The sequence below is a fragment of the Terrapene carolina genome, unplaced genomic scaffold (assembly GCF_002925995.2).
Source record: "Terrapene carolina triunguis isolate 2854851 unplaced genomic scaffold, T_m_triunguis-2.0 Scaffold926, whole genome shotgun sequence".
In the NCBI taxonomy this organism is placed as follows: domain Eukaryota; kingdom Metazoa; phylum Chordata; order Testudines; family Emydidae; genus Terrapene; species Terrapene triunguis.
Window position 1 is genome coordinate 1599988 of NW_020665277.1, and position 18678 is coordinate 1618665.

At 42.0% G+C, this 18678-nt stretch overlaps 2 protein-coding genes across 2 annotated transcripts; both read right to left on the reverse strand.

Moving 5' to 3' along the window:
• Nucleotides 1-219: 219 nt before the first annotated feature.
• CUNH1orf74 (chromosome unknown C1orf74 homolog) lies at nucleotides 220-3430 on the reverse strand. The gene is made up of 2 exons (XM_024201795.1): nucleotides 3350-3430; nucleotides 220-2369 (listed from the first exon to the last, which is right to left on the reverse strand). The coding sequence occupies exon 2, from the start codon at nucleotides 2251-2253 to the stop codon at nucleotides 1453-1455; it is 801 nt and encodes a 266-aa protein (XP_024057563.1). The 5' UTR covers nucleotides 2254-2369; nucleotides 3350-3430; the 3' UTR covers nucleotides 220-1452.
• Nucleotides 3431-7150: 3720 nt separating this feature from the next.
• IRF6 (interferon regulatory factor 6) lies at nucleotides 7151-16537 on the reverse strand. The gene is made up of 8 exons (XM_026661162.1): nucleotides 16485-16537; nucleotides 14763-14939; nucleotides 13265-13469; nucleotides 11367-11489; nucleotides 9361-9507; nucleotides 8718-9110; nucleotides 8109-8227; nucleotides 7151-7747 (listed from the first exon to the last, which is right to left on the reverse strand). The coding sequence occupies exons 2-8, from the start codon at nucleotides 14934-14936 to the stop codon at nucleotides 7526-7528; spliced, it is 1383 nt and encodes a 460-aa protein (XP_026516947.1). The 5' UTR covers nucleotides 14937-14939; nucleotides 16485-16537; the 3' UTR covers nucleotides 7151-7525.
• Nucleotides 16538-18678: the final 2141 nt, after the last annotated feature.

Here is an 18678-nt window from a genome sequence, read left to right on the forward strand (position 1 = left end):
AATTCGGATAGAACAGGGGGGCGGGGCTGCGCACTCCAGCGGATCAAAGCAAGTTCGCTATAACGCGGTTTCACCTATAACGCGGTAAGATTTTTTGGCTCCCTAGGACAGCGTTATATTGGGGTAGAGGTGTATCAGCCACTTAAAAACGCCCACTGCTGGAGGAAAGAACTCGGTAGGAGACACAAAACCCTGACGCCCCCCGCCCCACACACACACCTTTTCTTTCTGTCTAGACTGTCTCCGCTCTTGTCCAGATCCTCATCACCTCCTAGTTGATTACTGTAGCTTCTTCCTCTCCCCTCCCTGCCACCCTCCAATCCATACAAAGCACTAGAGGTTGCTGATTTTTTTATTTTTTTAAATTAAGTGTGGGGAGAAAAATTGTGAAATGTTAATACCGTGTTAATCCAAGTCAATGCTGGGTACTTACTGAAATTCCTTTAACAGCTGAGTTCTGTTGCTTTGACAACAGCACATATCTTTAATACAAACACACATTTGTGCTGTGAGCACAAGCATAGTCTATAGTAGATGGGTTACACTAGATAACATAGGCAATAAGTAATAGTATTTATCAAACTTTACATGTTCAAAGCACGGTACAAATATGGACCCCTTTTTAATCCTCAATGTTTGAGGTAAATATCCCCATTTTACAGATGTGGAAACTGAGGCACATATGGGGAGAAAACACTTGCCCCAATGGAGCCAGAGGAAAAAATGAGATTAGAACCCATGGCTTCTTGACTCACTGTGCTCATTCTTCTAGTCAAACTGGCATTAGGAGCAGCTGTTGATGTGGTAGGGCAGGGGATGGAATTACCACAGTCCTATTTGGAAGGAAGAATGAGGTGGAGTTCAATTGTGCCATGTGAGTGAGGTTACTAGGCCCTGGTCCACACTACGAACTGATGTTGGAATAACTACATCACCCAGGGGAGTGGAAAATCCCAACCCCTGAGCAACACAATTATACCGACCGAACTCCTGGTGTAAACAGCGCTATGTCGACAGAACGGCTTCTCCCGTCGCCGTAGCTACAGCCTCTCAGGAAGGTGGAGTACCTAGGCTAAAGGGAGCAGCTCTCCCATCGGCGTAGGTCGCGTCTTCACTAAGTGCTGACAAACCCTAGGAGTTGAACACCCTACAATTGGGATCCATCCCGCATGAACTGCCTGCAACCCAGCTGTGGGTGCCTGAATCCACAAAGTGCACTTCCAGGAAAGGCAAGTGTTCAACGTACCAGTGACACGGCAAATACAGGTTCAGCAGCTAACATGCTCACCCTTCACATCCAGTGCTTTGGGCCCTAAATTCCAGGTGTGGGGGAGAGCTGTGGTTTCAAGCTATTCCTGGGGGAACCTTTGTCCACAGGGGAGTGTTAAGTGTCCTGCTAGATTTCATGCCTGGCACCCCCCAAGCCTGTGATAAGAAATGAAGAAACTATATTTACAAAGCAACAGCGGCTAGAGAAACCACCTCCGTTGAGATACAGAGGTTTGCAAAGTCATTCTGTGCACTAAATAAGTCCTTCAGATTTCCACTCCATGCATCCAGGGCCTCCTTCATGGCAAGATACAGGTTCTCTGGGACACTAAAGGAATAAATTCGGACTCGGAGATCTTTACTTATCCTACAGCAAGAGGCCTGGACAGTAAAAACTCTCAGTGGGGTCAGAGACAAACAGTTGTCAAACCCCTGCTCATTAGTGAAAGTATAGGAAGCTGGGTAGCCCAGGAGAACACCAAAGATGGTGCACAGATTCCAATCGGCAGAGAAGATCTCACTGGTAGTGACCGGCTGGGATGTGATACTTGGCAGTGTTTTAACATGAGACAGTATTTCAGCAATGTGGCCTTTTATAGATTCTACGTATTCTGGCTCACAATGGCCAGGACATGTCCTAGAAGCTGAAACATCAATGAAGGGCACTTTGTTTGTGAGTAACAGCATTTCCAGCCACAGTGCCGTCTTCTCCAGGTTGAGTATCAGAACATTGTCTGCTATATTAAGAAGGTGCAGCCGATGCCTCGTCAGGCCGATGCCCTGGATCTGCTGAAGGTAGTTCTCGATTTTGTGTACTCCAACTGAATTGTAATCATACAGGAGAGCAGGTTTCAATCCAGAAGCTACAGCTAAGATCTCCCCAGCCAGGTGCAAGGAGGCAGCTGGAGATAAACCCTTCTTCCTCCCTGGTCTAAGGTTCTGCTGAGCTGCCGCAGTTAGCAACTGAGGGGATAGTGTTGCCATCTGCTCCCTAGTTTCAGGATTATTCTGGAGCTGGCTGATCCAGAGTGAAATCTTGAATCACTGTTCTCTATACCTCCACTTTTCTTCTGCTACCCTAAGTCACTTCCTGAAAGATACTGAAATAAACAGTATTAGCATTTAAAAGGGATCCAATGTATTTGTGAGCTTCTGAAAGTTCCCCCCCCCCCCCCCCCCCCCCAGCTTTAATTCCTGCAAAAGCAAATATATCTCAAAATCCTCACATTTTCACCCTTGTGTGCACTAATAAACATCCATTAAATCCCCATCTATCCTGCACAGGGCGGAGACCAAATAAATTATTTCTACCTACATAATAACAAAGATTCTCTGGAATGTAAGGATAGCTCAGTGGTTTGAGCATTGGCCGGCTAAACCCAGGGTTGTGAGTTCAATCCTTGAGGGGGCCATTTGGGGATTTAGTTGGGGATTGATCCTGCTTTGAGCAGGGGGGTGGACTAGATGATCTCCTGAGGTCCCTTCCAACCCTAATAATCTATGATTCTAATCCCATCCCATCCCTTCAAGCTCTAGAAGCAATTTACAGCGTCCACTCCAGGATTCGGGGTTTTTAAGACTGAAGAGAACAGATTGAATAATAGCACAAAGTTTAGAGCAGCACAGATAAGCTACAGGCCCCGAAAACTGGAGAGCCCTAAACTGTGTTCCACGATCTGCAAATCCCTTGCTGGTGGCGGCAGGAAGCCGGCTGGCCAGGTGCGCCTCCTGGTTCCCAACTGAAACAAAGACTATAGAAATGAAATGAAAGACTTTTTTCACTGGATTCACCACCCAGGCTCTGAAAAAGCCTGCAGAGCATTTAGCACCAGTATTTCAGAGTATTTCTTAGCAACAGTTTGCACACAAACCCTCTCCCCCCGAGGGCCCATCAGCTCAGAACTGTGCACAAGGGGGGGGGGGGGATGCCTGATGAGAACATTGTGTTGATCAGTTTCCCAAGTCTGCCCGTCCATGCCCCACCGTGTGTGTGCGCATCAGCTTGCGCGTGGGGGCAGAGGAGGCGCGTGCAGTCCTGCTGCAGGACCCCAGCCGAGCCCGGACTCCCTCGTGCACTGACCGGCTGGTGCTGTCTCCGCTGCGGGAAGCGAGGGGCAGGACATGGGCGCCGGCTAAGAGCTCAGGCTTCCGCTTCCCCTCGCTGGCTGCTCCCTCATCACCTGACACAACAGCGGCCGGGCGAGTCCCGCCTGCTGCCGGCACTTAAAGAGACAGGCTGTGTTGTGGGCCATGCGGCTGCACAGGGAAGCGCTCCCCGGCCACTCCTGCAAGCTGCAGCCCTTGGCTATAGCTAAGCTAGCCCCAGAGCAGGCTACAGGACCATAGCTGTGGCAGGGAGGTGTCCAAATATTGCAGATACAGCTGCACCTTTGCTCCTGGGGCCTGTGTGTAGATGCAAGTGAAACGCCAGACTCAGAACACAAGTTTAAAAAACAACAACCCAAAAGCTTTCCCTGTTGCATTTGCAGCCCAGAATCCTGTTTTGGATGCTCCGATAACAAGGGTTGCATCGCCTCGGAATCAGAGTCGGTGCCCGTTTCAGAGAATAAAGCCAAGTACTGAACCAGCAGCGGCCGAAGCACCACGTAAAGCTAGTGTCCAAACTCCGTGTAGGGAAATTTTTCAGTGGAAAGATTGTCTAGGTAGAAGCATCAACTGGAGTGTCACAGCCATAGGGCTGGACTATCCTATTTGGCAAGTCAGGAGGGTTCCACAAACCTCACCTCTGGGCCTGGGCTTGTCCCCTCTCCTGCTGGGTATTTCCCGGTAGGTCAGAGGAGCCCATTTTCAGCATTAAATTGCTGCCTCCCGCCCCACTACAGGGATAAGTCCCACAGAAATAAAATACAGGCAGCACCTGCTTGCAGGCTCTTGGGAGGTTCACCCACTCAGCAGCTCAGAGGTCCATCCTGATACACCCCTTTAGCAAGAGGGGGCACGTTGCTGCCCAACCTTCCCCTCTAGCAGGGCCAGAGTATAACAGCCCCAGTGAGCCTGGTGCAAGAATAGGTTTGCGGCCCCAGCCCATCTCAGCCGACCCACCCCCAACCTGGCCCTCAGCAACCCTCACCCCTCCTGCCTCTTTCCAGATGAGCTCCTTGCTGTTGTGGTGGCAGCAGTGAGAGTCCAGGGGAGGGGCTGTCCCAGGGACTGAAACCCTGACAGTGCCACCCAGACAAGCCCTGGGCAGCTAAGAGCCTGAGCCACAGCAACAGTCTTACCCAGGAGATAGGGGTGAGAGGACTTCCTCAGAGCCCTGGGCAGCAGCCTACCCTGGCCAGCCCCACCAGCCTCATCTACCACTGCCATCCTTCGGGGCAACCACAGGAGGTCCCGAAATCTACCACCCTAGGCACCCTCTGCTGCATAGGCCCCCATAACTTGTGGACCTGGTGTGACTAGCACTATTGTAGCTATACCACTGTAGCGGGCTTTAAAAAAGGATAATCCATATCACATCACCCCACTTTCCCCTCTGGTAGGTTGAGATCCTGTAAACTGGAAGGCAAACTATCCCTCCACACCAGCTGATCTAAAGGCAGCTGAGTTCCCTTTCTTATCCTGAAAACAGGATGTAGAACAGAAGATTTACTATAGCACATGGTTGTGAGGGTAGGTAAACCTCAAAACAGGTAGCAATTCAGATTTTTATCCAGACTTCCTGTTCTAAAAATCCTGAAGACCTGTCAACAGCTTAAGGTGGGAGCTTAGATATAATAGGTAAGCTAAAAGCTAAACCCTTGTAAACGTACCCATCCCAGTATTATTTTGGAAACAAGAAGCACAGAGGCAACTAAAATCAACAAGAAAAATTAAATGCATTTCCAAACCTCAAAGTATTTGGATCGAGCATGGGATTGGTTCGTGCTTTGCCCAGACTAGGTTTGCCCATCTGTTACTTATGGCACAATTAATTTAGGGAAGTCATGCTCAATGTACTTTGAAATGCCAGTTTGTACACTAATAGATATACTGCCATTTTGCCTGTAGGTGTTGTGTATTCTGGAAGCATCCCACGGTTTTTATGGTGCTTAACGACGTCAGCTTTCTTGGGTTACAGTAAATCAGAAGGAAAGTACTTCCTGCAATAAGTTTTAGTAGACTCAGAGGTTGACACTGCAGTAAACAGGAGCTCATTCACCCATGAGTATAGTACAGCAGGGATGTTATAAATATCTCAGTAAAGGTTTGTATAAATTTATCATCATTTGTAACATTGTTTGCTTCCTGATAGGGCGCATAGCACCTTATTTTTGCTGGCTATAGGGAAAGTAGAAGGTCTTATTTTTTTGCAGCATGGTTATATGATTAGCTAGGGTTGCTGGTTGCTTTCTGATATTAGTCTAATTTTAAAGTCAACTGACAAACGCATCTCTTGCTTTATAAATCCAAATAAGTGTTCTGTTTATCTCTGTTAACTAAATAAGGAAAAAGGCAAAGTTCTGTTTAAGAAGTGGGTCCTTTTGATTTAGCAGTTTCTTTCCACATACACCTCTACCCCGATATAACGCTGTCCTCGAGAGCCAAAAAATCTTACCACGATATAGGTGAAACTGCGTTATATCAAACTTGCTTTGATCCGCTGGAGCGTGCAGCCCTGCCCCCCGGAGCGCTGCTTTACCACGTTATATCCGAATTTGTGTTATATTGGGTCACATTATATCGGGGTAGAGGTGCATCTAGCAAGGGAAGACTGTTAGTTTAATATGCAATATATCAGTTAACTTTTAAACCTCAACAAATGCATGCATAAGCAAGATAGCATGAAATTGTAGGGAACCGCCTGTCCCAAAAGCTATTTTCTAATAGCAAAACAAACTTGCGTTATCTTTCCATTCTTATCCCATTATCAGTTTTCATTAGGTAACTTAATGCCTTAGATTTTTGGTAACACAATCTCTGTGAAACATCAGTTGTGGTTAAATGTCATGGACTTCATAATCACTAAAGCACCCTTCTCTTCAGTGCCCCCATGCAGCATCTTACCATCATTCTCTGCTTTAAAGAGGAAAAGGTGAACTGAACATGTTTAAAGGGCAGACATAAAATACACTGATGGATTGAAAGCATGGCACCTGTCCTTTGTTAAACAGTGCAATATAACAATCTCATCATATTTACCTCCTGGGAGATGCATGTATACAAAAACATACATTGTACAATATGAAAATTGTTAATTTTTAGCTTTACAAAAGGTATGATTTCTTCTTTCCTATTTTCTCTCCTTTTAAAATTCAACTTTACTAACATTCAAGAATATGGTTCTAAGTGCTGCTCAGAGAATCAGATGCATAGTGCAATGCTTAAGCATGCAGAACATTCACTTAAGACACTTCACTAAAGGGAGATCCAGGAATACTTAAGAGAGCAGCACAACTACAGTCAGGAAGTGAAATAGGCAACCGAATAATGAAAAAGTTACACCTATTAGCCTCTTTTCTCCTATTTATGCATGAGGCAGTTTATACAGAAATACAGGTAGCTGGGTTTGTGATGACACGGGGAAAGGTAGAAGAGAGGTCGTGGAGGCCAAATTTAGGCTGTTAGATAAGAGATTGAAGTCCAGGACCTGCATGGTAGCATTCTCTGCAATGAAATCACAGTCAGAAATGTAGGGCTAAGAAGGGACCTTGAGAAGTCATCAAGTCCAGCCCCCTGCACTGAGGCAGAACCTTGGTCTGAAGGCTGTAAAGTTAAAACCTTAATCTTGAATCATCTGTACATATCAATGAAATTATTATGTATCAATATATAAAGCATGACTGTAGATGAAGCACCAGACAGTCATTTGCTGCTACAGAAAATTCAGAATAACTATTTTAATCTTGGTCCATTATTCTTCAAAGCAATTTTAATGGAGAATAAAAAGCACATTGACAGTTGATAATTAAAACTTTTTTTACATTGATCAACTATTTTATACACAAGGCTGCAAGCATTAGCTATTTAAAAATATTTAAGATGTTAAAACCTGTGATCTATACACAATAGATTGCTTAAGCTAAGTAGCCTGAGATCAAAAGTGTAGAGTAACTAAAGATACTGCTTCAAAACCTTTCACTTTTTTAAGAGCATAAAATGAATTTCATATACTGTTGAAATTTGACCATCTGTCTATAGGATTTACACAGGTTTTATTTATACATGGGCAAGGCACCATTTAAAAATATCCTTTTCTATGGACATATAAGAAACCAGAGACTGGAGCAGAGTTAAGTCAGAGACTGAAAATACATCATTGTGCTGAGAGTGGCTGAGCAACATGCATAGTTGGTGCTTGCATTGGCCAGCCTTCTTGGTGAGTCTGCAGGAGGCGGTACAGCTGTTTCAGGTGGGCAACAATGTTGTCTTTAATGTCAGGTGTGGAGATCTGAAGCCGCACGCTGCCGCTGTCAAAGGAACGTGTGAAGTCACCAGAAAACATTTCATAAATCATCCGAGCTACCACGGGAATTACCTGTTTAAAAGAAAGCACAGTTATTTTAGCCTAATGAGGATGATAACCTAAAAGTGGCATAGTAAGGTTCCAAAATACTCAGGTATGCCAAGACACTTCTGTAGTGGTAGACGCTTTATCCGTAGAACAGTTTCACTATCACCTGAGCTGCAGTTTATACTGAAACATTCCACTTCACTGTAAGTGGATTCCATTTTACTTTAATTTAAAAGCCAAAAAAAATCCTCCAGCTTGCAGTTCTGGTTTCTTATCTCATGAAGAAGTTCTACACTGTCACATGGGCGGATATGGAGAAAATCTGTATTTGATTCATCCACTTGTTCTAACAGATGCTTGTTTTGCAGAGCTATAGCTCCCTTACCTGAACCACGATCAGCTTTCTCTCCCTAGGTTTTCCATCAGGCCACTCTTCTCCAAAACAGAAGTAGATCTCATAAGGTGGCTGTTTTTCTACCTGTCCTTTCTGATGGGCAATCAGCTCTAGGGAAAGAAACAGTGTGATAATGTCAAAGGGGGGTTTATTTTCTGGTGGTGGTACAGTATCCTGCTCCACCATCTGAATAGGAGTGCTTACTACAACGCATCCTGTTCAGAATCTCCACTTTTATTCCAGAGGAAAACGTTTACCCTTCCAGCATCACTTCTCTCACATCTCAGAGCTTTTTTGCTCTCCTGGATAGAAGGTTCTCCAGGAATTACACTAGCCACCAATGCTGCTCAATGAATGAAATAAGCAGTTAGTTGTTTAGCAGAAGACAATATCTGTTCACTTTTTCCTTCTCACCCTGGGCCTAATCCAAAGCTTACTGAAGTCAGTGGAAAGACTCCCATTTACTTCAGTGGGCATTGAAACGAGGAGTGAGACTATCAAGACTGACCCCAGGCTGGCTCTTCCAACCTAAGCTGGAATAGCGCTGTCAGCTGAAAGGCCAGTCCTCAGCATTATTGCCCAGCATTTCAAGTTACTTACCACTTAGAAATGTTTCCAGACAGAAGAGTTTGACTTTCTTTTGCCTCTCGATCAAGTTTGGTGCGATGGATGAAGGGGCACATGGTCCAGACCAGTACACCTTGCACTGGCAGAGCCGAATGGCATAGATGGCATGGCCACTGACCTCCAGAATCAGTCCCCTGTCCATAACATCTAGCAGCCGACTTGTGAAGATCTTCTGCTTTTCGTTGGTGATTTGGTCTGTTCCTGGGAACTTTACTTGCTCCAAACTAATAGGTCCAAACAGCTCTTCTTGGTCTGGCATAGGGCCCAGTTCTCCATAGAAGAGCCTACATCCCTGGGGGTTGCTTACAGTCGTTGTCTGCCCAATCTCTTTTCCTCGATACTCAAACTTGATTTCTAGATCTGTCACTAAGAGATAAATTGTTAGAATGACTTTGTTCCAGTTAAGCAAAGACCTTGGCATGCACCAGGTAAGACAGGGTAGAAGTTATTGCAGGAAGAACATTGCAATATAAATTAGACCTGACAAAGTATATTCTAATTATGTACAGTTATCTGTGTGCAGAAGTGTAAGAAGTCAAAATGCAGTAACAATAAAGTAAAACAGACTATTTTAGCCCCAGTGACAGATGCACTAGAAATCCAGAGATACACTTACTAGGAAGAGAGCTAATCCAGAGCTCAGGAGAGCTGAAGAAGTCATGCTGCAGAGCAGATGGAGGCATCTCCATATCTAGAGGTTCATTCTTTGGCCACACCGCTTCAGGGCTGCAGTTTCCCACACTGGCTGGCCCCATTGGGGAATCTATACAGAAGAATCAAGTAAGTTTGAGAACAAGTATATTTAAAAAAAAACCTAAAAACTGACGAATTCCATTCACCCTCCAAAAAAAAAAAAAAAAAAAAAAAAACAAACTAACACAGCTAACCAATTTTTTTTAATATTAGCATTTGACAGACATGCCTGATCTGTTAAATATGCATATGCAGAGATTTCACTCTATTTAATAAAGTCATTAGAAACATATTATAGGTGTTATAATGATGCTCACTCTCTAATATGGTAGCACTCTGTTAATAGAAAGATCTGCTTACTATATTCCTGTATAATGCCTTTAAACAAAAGCTAGATGTTTATTGAGTGTTTTGTTTTAATATTTACATAACAAGTTTGCAAATCCTTGCTATCTTCCTAAGTAAATAAATAAATAGTTAAAAAAACTAAACATTTATTTGGTTCAGTAATGACTACATTTTTATTAACATGACTAATTTATCTAGACAGAACTGTGGCGCAGAATTGATTAAAAGTGCTGTCATTAGCTTTCCATAGTGTCAAATATAGAGGGATAGAGGCATGAATAGGAACATCTGCTCTCATTCCCTTGTTCCCAAATTATTCATTGTTAAATGCAGAAGCTGCTGTAAGGCAAAACTGGTGCAGTTGTTTGGTCTTCCACCCTCTAATCACAGAACTGGTAACACATGAACAATGATTTCTCTTACACCACTTCTCTCCCGACACTGCTTCAGGTCAGGTGGAAGCATGCTGGTAAACATCTTCATAGACTGGAAGGGAGTTCAATATCCAGGCAATGTCTGACTGCAGTGGTCTGAGATGGCCAAAGAGTGTCAGTGGATAGGCAACATACAACGACCACACTAACTGAGAACTGGACTGAACAATCTCAATGCATACAGGTTCAAACAGCTATGAGATGGTAAACTTCAGTCACTTTCTAGGAGCACTATCATGACAGCTAAGTATTAATATTATTGTATTGACTGGAGCAGTTTCTAACACACGAAATGTCTTTAGTTTAATTAAAAACTAGCAACCTTTCATAAAAACAGCTCAGGTCAAAAGTTTAGAGAATGGGAAAGGGACAGCTTCACTGCATCCCATCTAACCAGATTGTCTAGAAAATTTTAAACATCAGGTCTGACCCTTCGGAAACTAATAAAAAAAGTGCATTTAAGTGCTGAGACAACATTACAGTTAAAATCTGCCAAACCTAGCTGCATAAAAATATAACAGCAGCTATTTAAGAAATCTCCATTATTACAGGATGTTTTGATTTGACATACAGAATAGGGCATCCCTTTGCTTTTTAGTGTACAGCAGGAGTTTTCTTTTAATAAAGCTTTATTAGAGGAATCAAGTTTGCTATAGATGTAAACTGAAGTAGTGAAAGAACAGATTTGTCAATGTGGGATAGAATACTGGTGTGTGAATAGATTTCTTTACAAGGCAAGAAGCGAAGGATAAGGTGGTCTGAGAAGAAAACTTTCAGAAGTCTATTTTTAACCACTTCCTCTCATTTTCTGATAGTTACAAGTTTGCTTTAATAATACCACCACCTAGCTCTTATGCAGTACGTTTGATCCACAGATTTCAGAGTGCTTTACAAAGGAGATCAGGATCATCATCCCTGTTTTACAGATAGGGAAACTAAGGCAGAGAGAGGTGAAGTCATTTGCCCATGGTCATCCAGGAACAGAACCCAGTTCTTTCAAGCCCTAGTCCAATGCTTTATGTACTAGGCCACACTGCCCTCTATCATAGTATTGATTAATAAACAGCCAACTAAATTAAAATGCTGATTACATACATTGATTTACAGTCCATCGCTTCATTGACACATTATATCCTATTCTACTAACCATTGATATTAAGAAACGGAAACGTGTCCTGTATGGGAACATGCTGAGATGGATTCAGTTCCTCTTCCTCCTCCTCATCAAGGTCATTATCTTTCTCATCCCATGGAGCAGAGCCAGTGGAGCCTGTATATAACCATACAGTATGGGGTTAGCAAGCAATACCAAACTTCATTGACTACTGAGAACAAAAGATATAGAACATACTTCCACTGCAGTATGGGGCCAACAGACGCACTTGTTGAATAACAGAGAGGTTGGTCTCAGTTACAAACTTAAGTCAAAGCTTAGTTTGAAGACACTGGGCAAATTTAATTACTGGTCAAATTCCATGGAAGTGTTGAGTTTTGCCCAATGTGAATTTAGTTTCTCTTTTCAATTTTAGCCCATTTACCTTGAACAGTTTCAAAGGTCAGCAGCACACAGCGAAGATAAAAGCCATTTGTCAGGCCCTGACCAATTTCCCTTTTACTTCCAGATTGTGATATTTTTCATTGGCCAAAAGGGTACTGCTCACAGCATTCGCCTCCCCCCCAGAAATCTTAGAACAATCCTCCACTGTAGTGCACTTGCTGGTAAATACTGTAAATTAGAAACTAATTTTGTGGAGTATCAGATGTTAACTTGCATGCTTTACCAACATCAGAAGAGTCAGGGGCATGCACAGGAATAAAAAAAAATTTAGGCTTTTGGAAGGGCACCTTCTGTTATCTTTGGCCACCCCCCCCCCAACAGCCCAAGGAGCTCTGACACATACACACACCCCGAGTGACTGGAGGAGCTCGCCCCGCCTCCCCAGCCCCTGTGGCCAGAGGAGTTCTGTGCCCCACTGATTATGGGGGGGGGGGAGGGCCATACCCCTGCTTGGCCCCCCTTATGCACAACACTGAGAAGAGTTATACATACTATGCATTAAAATCATGTTTAAAATCATTTATGCTAATGAGGTAAGATGCAGACTGAGAAGCATAACCAAGGACTGTGCAACATTTAATATAGTAGGAAATAAGGGCCCACACCTTGAATACTGCGTACAGCTCTGTGGTCACGTCATCTCAATAAAGATATATTAGGACTGGGAAAAGTACAGAGAAAGGCAACAAAAACAACTAGGGGTATGGAACAACTTTCATATGAGGAGAGATTAAAAAGATTGGGACTTTTCCGCTTAGAAAAGAGACAACTAAGAGGAGATATGATAGAAGTCTATAAAATCCTGAATGGTGTCCCAAAAGTGAATAAGGAAGTGTTATTTACACCTTCACATAACACAAGAACCAGGGGTCACCCAATGAAATCAATAGGCAGGTTTAAAAACTAACATAAGGAAATACTTCTTCACACAACGTGCAGTCAGCCTGTGGAACTTGTTGCCAGGGGAGGTTGTGAAGGCCAAAAATATAACTGGGTTCAAAAAAGAATTAGTTACGTTCGTGGAGGAGAGATCCATCAATGGCTATTAGCCAAGATGGTCAAAGACTCAAACATATGCTCTGGGTGTCCCTAAACCTCTGATGGCCAGAAGCTGGGACTGGACAACAGAGAATGAATTACTCAATTATTGCCCTGTTCTGTCTATTCACTCTGAAGTATCTGGCAGCAGCCACTGTCATAAGATAGTATACTGGGCTAAATGGCCCAATATGGCCATTCTTATGTTCCTATGTAAGGAGCTAAGCTCACCGTAGTATAACTCCATTAATTTCAGCAAAGTTATGCCAGGGATGAATGTGGGTCTAAATCCTTTAGTTTAATTAGTCATCATGGACCCCCCACCTGTCAGCAATGTTTGCCACTTTGTTTGCAGAGGTAGCTGAAGAGTTAATACACTAGGGGAACAAGGCCCTTGTATTGGACTGATGCTTGCTTAGTAACTTGCACTGTGTCACCCTTTTCCTCACCTGGGTTAATGATTGATCCTTGGGACTGTGGGATATCACACACTTCATAAATTTTAACGGGATTCATGGGCACCTCTTTCGTGCCATCATACATCAGGTTGAACTCTCGGCTTTTGTTAAGAGCGCATCGGAGCTGTGCTTTCCATTTTGCAGGGTCTGGATCGTCAACTCCTTCCTGGTACTTCCCTGTTTCCACAGCCCATGCCTGGGGGCAAAGTACACAGTGTTCATCGACTGAGTCCTGTTGTTATGCCGATTTTTAATTGTGTCAGGTTTCCAAACAAATACATTATAAAAAATTTTCGTCTTTTACAAGCAATCTTCTAAGCTACAACACTTCTTAGAGCAGCTAACAATTAAAGTACCTTTGTTCCCCTGCACATTATCCTTCTCCCCTAACACAAAAAAGGCTCACATTTTTAGGAGTGACTAGCGATTTTGGGTGTCCAACTTGAGACACCTTAAGGAAGCCTGATTTACATGGTGCTGAACATCCGCACTCTCTCTCAGGTTGGACACCCAAAAATCACTAATCACTTTTGAAAATTTGGGCCATAGTTTGTTGGGTTAGAACAAGCTGGTTAAAAAAAAAGCACTAGCCAATATACTAGTTTTCTTTTAAACAGCCCTAAACTCTGCCTAAGTAACTTGTCTGCAGCATGTGGATGGATGCTACTGTTACACAAATTCTGCCTGTGTAACAGTAGCATCCAGCTACACATTGCAGACAAATTCTGTGATTCCACATGAGACTGCCTTGGGAGAAGTTACGACGACAATAGTGGATATCAGAAAATGGAGGTGCACTTGAATTTGTTCACTGCAAATTTATATCGTATTCTGATTTCAGATCAAATTCTGCACAGAGGAAATATTAATCTAAATGAACGTTTGCCACTAAATATTCAGAACAAGCCAGCCACTTTCCAGGAAAGGTAGCTATTAGAGGAAACAAACCTGTTAAAAGTCAGCAGTAACTAGGAAGTCTTCTATAATAATGGAATTAGGCTGGTAGTTTGAAAGAAACACGAATGAGTACAGTGACGCCTTTAACAATTCTCTCTCCCAACTAAATGCCAAATTTTGCACTCAGATGCATGCAACATTCCTTCTGAAGTCAAAGGAACTGGATGCATATAGAGGGCAAAACTTGGCTACAATTGTTACTAGAATGATCACTCAATAATTATTCCAAACAACTGTCAACACTGTCTCCAGCCTAGAGCTGTTGCCTATGTGTTGGAAGTCACAGGATTATAGGTAGCAAAGAGGTGTGATCAGTTTGTGTAGGAAGTTAAATGCAAAGACTCATGGTATAGTTTGCAAGTTTCTGGTCTGACTTATAAACATTAGGTAGCAAGAGAATAAAGCATCACAAAGCATTTGTTTTTAACAGTTCATGCGGAAAAAAAGAAATAAAACAAGATTCAAACTGCTTAGAAGTAGCGGGAAAAGCAGTGTAACAAAATTAGGGGGTTTTTTGCCCTCCCTCCCCCACCTTAAAGATGGTGTTCTCCTCTTCATGTTGAGGACTGTGTCGAGTTGCATGCTTCCAGGGGATCTGAAATCGCTTTGCTTCCCGATTAAGCCATACGAGGCCTGGATACATGCCACTATCTACCTGGGCTACTAGCCAGGGTTTCAAACGAACTCTGCGTGGATGTAATGCCATTATCTACAGAAAGACAAAAACCAATCAGTAGGAAAACCACCAAGAATTAACTGAGTCTCTTATTCACTAATAAAGTTAACACAGTTTCTTGAAGCTGAGCAATAGAAACTGAATTAGGGATATCATATGCGATGGTTAATTAATTGTCGTTCTTCTATACTTATTTGAAAGCATGTTTTAAAATACGTAATAGCTATTAGATTTAGCCAGATTATATTCTACTAAAAACAGTTACTAATCTGTCACTAAAAAAACGCCTTAATGTTTTCAAACAGTTTAAAACAGCCTGGGTTAAATCATTGTAAAAGCAGAAGCCTTCTACATTAGAAGTTGGTGTATGATCTGTGTTAATAATTGAGCAAAGTGAAGGATAAAACCCAATCAGAATGTTGGTTTAGATGCTGCAAAGCTTGTTATGCAAGAGATAAAGCTAAAAACAAACAGTGGAAGATAAGATATTAGAGTTTAAAAAAAAACTTGAACTACCTGATCAGATTATCCACAATCACAATATTCTTTTCCCTCCTCAACTGAAGGAAAAAACATGCCCCGCCCCCCAAAAACTCAGCAATTGCAGGATAGTCTCAAATGAGTCTGTTTTGTAGTGGAGGATAACAAATACAGATTTAATTTGAAAGTAGTTGCACATCTAGGTGGTGTATTCCAAACAGCCATGAAAGTCATTTGTAGTTCAAATCTTGCAGCTATTTGTGAAGGACATTTATATCTCTCGTTATTCAATATGCCAAACTACACTAACCAGTACATTTTTAGTTTGGTTACAAGAGAGCTTTCAAAGGAAATGAACAGCAAAGATTTATTCATGTTTAAAGGAACACTTTTCCCCCCAAGTTCAGGTTTTGTGATGAAGAGGTTTTATTAAACTTGTTAACAGAAATACCTTCTCTTTTTAAAAATATCAACTGCAAGTTTGTTGAGATTTAAATAAATACTCATCTACTGTGTTTGCAACTCAAACATTGCAGTATTTTACCAGTGTATGAGAACCAGATGTCAAACGAAAAGTAAAACTGAAACAATCTAACATGTACTCACATTTTGAAATGAATCAAGTAAACAACCAGACAAGGTGAAAAATAGTTAAAAACATCACATGAAAATTGCATGTGATCAAGATTTACATTCTATAAAAAATTCAAGATATTTAGAATATAGAACATTCTTCAAATAATTTTACAGTATATTACATTTCAGGCTCAAATTACTTGAAAAGAGGCTTAAATTACATGTACATGTTTAAAGTTTGCATTTTTGAGTGGTTCAAAACTCTTCTTTATAACTATTTTTATATGGCCTGATTTTTAGCATACAAAACCTTGGTCCAAAAGGACTTACGTATTGGGTGTATAAATCTTACAACACAAATATTTTTCCTAATCAAGAATAGTTGTAGAAGATATATGAATTTCTCACAATGTACTGAGGATTATTAATGTAAAAGTTACAAAATATGATTTCAGTATAGGTGCAAAAAGCTTTAAAGAAGCTACCATAAGACTAGATACATCAATATATTTGCAGAAATACCTGCAGGTCCAATTCCAAGGCACGTGATACAAGAGATCAGAGAGAGTTAATCTGTAACCAGAATAGAGTTTGTTTTATTTATTAAGCGGGAAAAATACTCAGATCCTGTTGCAAAATGCTGTTCATTTAATTTAGATTTAAGAAATAGGTTAAAAGATGCCTATTCAAGACTTCAGATGCCCTAACACACCATTGTTAATAAAATAATATTCCAACAGTATAAAAGAATGTCAACAGGAACTCAACTATCCACCTACAAATGCTCCTTTCTGTTCCTTTATTGCTTTGGAAAGCATATCTTGCGCTCTCTCCAAAAATTGTATCAAACATACATTTTGTTGCATCCCTATAAGGTCACCAAATTCTGTCTATTTTGGACTAAGGGCGTGTCAAATTAGTGTGCAGCCAGCGATGGTGCTACAGCACACCAGACTGCCTTGCACTAAGATACCATGTGGCTCACTCCAAGACTTTCACTGAATTGTAGCAGTGACCACATGAGACATAAGCACACAGCAGGCGGGTGCGCTGTAGATTCACACTCCAGCTTGCCACACACTATTAAAACAAATGCAGAATACACTGGTGAAAAGGACAAAAAGGAATCTCCTAGTGAATTTTCAGTATAACAACAACAACAACAAAAACCTCAATGTAAAGTTAAACATGTGTGTTCGCTCCTAACTCTAGTCCCATCCATATAAAAAACCCCTTAACTCAAGTGTGGTAGTGCCTGTAACTTGAGTTATGACTAGCCCATTAGGATAGGTTGGCTACTGCTGAGTTAGTACAACTCTGCACAGTATTCCTATCACTCCAAACAGTTCAAGTGTTATTCTGCTCTCACTTGAGCTAGGCTAACTCGAGCGTAGATAACTCAAGTTAACTCTGCGGTGAACATGTAGCCCTAGAGCCATTTCAAGTACAGTTAATTTTAAGATTTGTACTCCCAATACAAATGTTTTCACACCCCTGAGTGATGTAGCTAGGTCCATCTTACTGTTAAGGGTAGAAAAGGCTGCCATCCTAGGGTTGCCAATTTTGGCTGGATGTATTCCTGGAGGTTTCATCACATGACATACTCTTGAATTATGATTAATCTTTAATTCCTGGGGACTCCAGAACAATCCTGGAGGGCTGGTTACCCTATGCCATCCTGATACACCAGGCTTCCTGGGTTGGGTATCGATGTTGTCCTACCTACATACCTCAGTTCACACTATATTCCCCAGCTGCAAGGTTTGTGTTGCAAACACTGAACTGAAAACTACCTTTAAACAGAAATGAAACTGACTCGCTTTTCATTGCCTAAGCCGGGGTAGGCAACCTATGCACACGTGCCAAAGGCGGCACGCAAGCTGATTTTCAGTGGCACTCACACCGCCTAGGTCCTGGCCACTGGTCGGAGGTGGGGTCTTGCATTTTAATTTAATTTTAAATGAAGCTTTTTTTTTATTAAACATTTTAAAAACCTTATTTACTTTACATACAACAATAGTTTAGTTATATATTATAGACTTATAAAAAGAGACCTTCTAAAAATGTTAAAATGTATGACTGGCACGCAAAATCTTAAATTGGAGTGAATAAACGAAGTCTCGGCACACCACTTCTGAAAGGAAGCCAACCCCTGGCCTAAGCCAAGAGATGTCACAATTACACAGACAGCAAATCATAAAAAGGAAATTGGATTAGCTGGGGTACAGTCATTCCTACCCCAGGGTCTCATGCTCTCCCTCATAGCTTTTCCAAGCATACTAGTGAAAGAAACTTCCCAACAAGGGACAGCAAAGCACAGTAAGGTACATCATTGGAGTGCTGTACTTTTTCTCTGAACCACTGAGTGGACATCATCACTCAGATCTTGTCTACACTAGGGGAAACTCGGCAGCCATTTCCTACCATTGCTAACACTGGCGCAGCTCAATTACTGTTAGTCAAATTGTGAAGCCTAGTGTAGACAGGTTGCCACTAGTTTAATAAACACCAAATGGATAAATATGGTTAGGATAACAGTGCTTAAAATGACAGTGTCCAAACATTGATTGAACAACGTTTTCCTAGTGTAGGTCAGTCTTCAGAGACAAGACACTAGATCAGAGGTGGCCATTGTCCTCTCTCTCTATGGGAATAGCTAAGGCCTTGTCTACTTCAGGAAACTGACCAGCATATAACTATACTGATCAATTTCTAC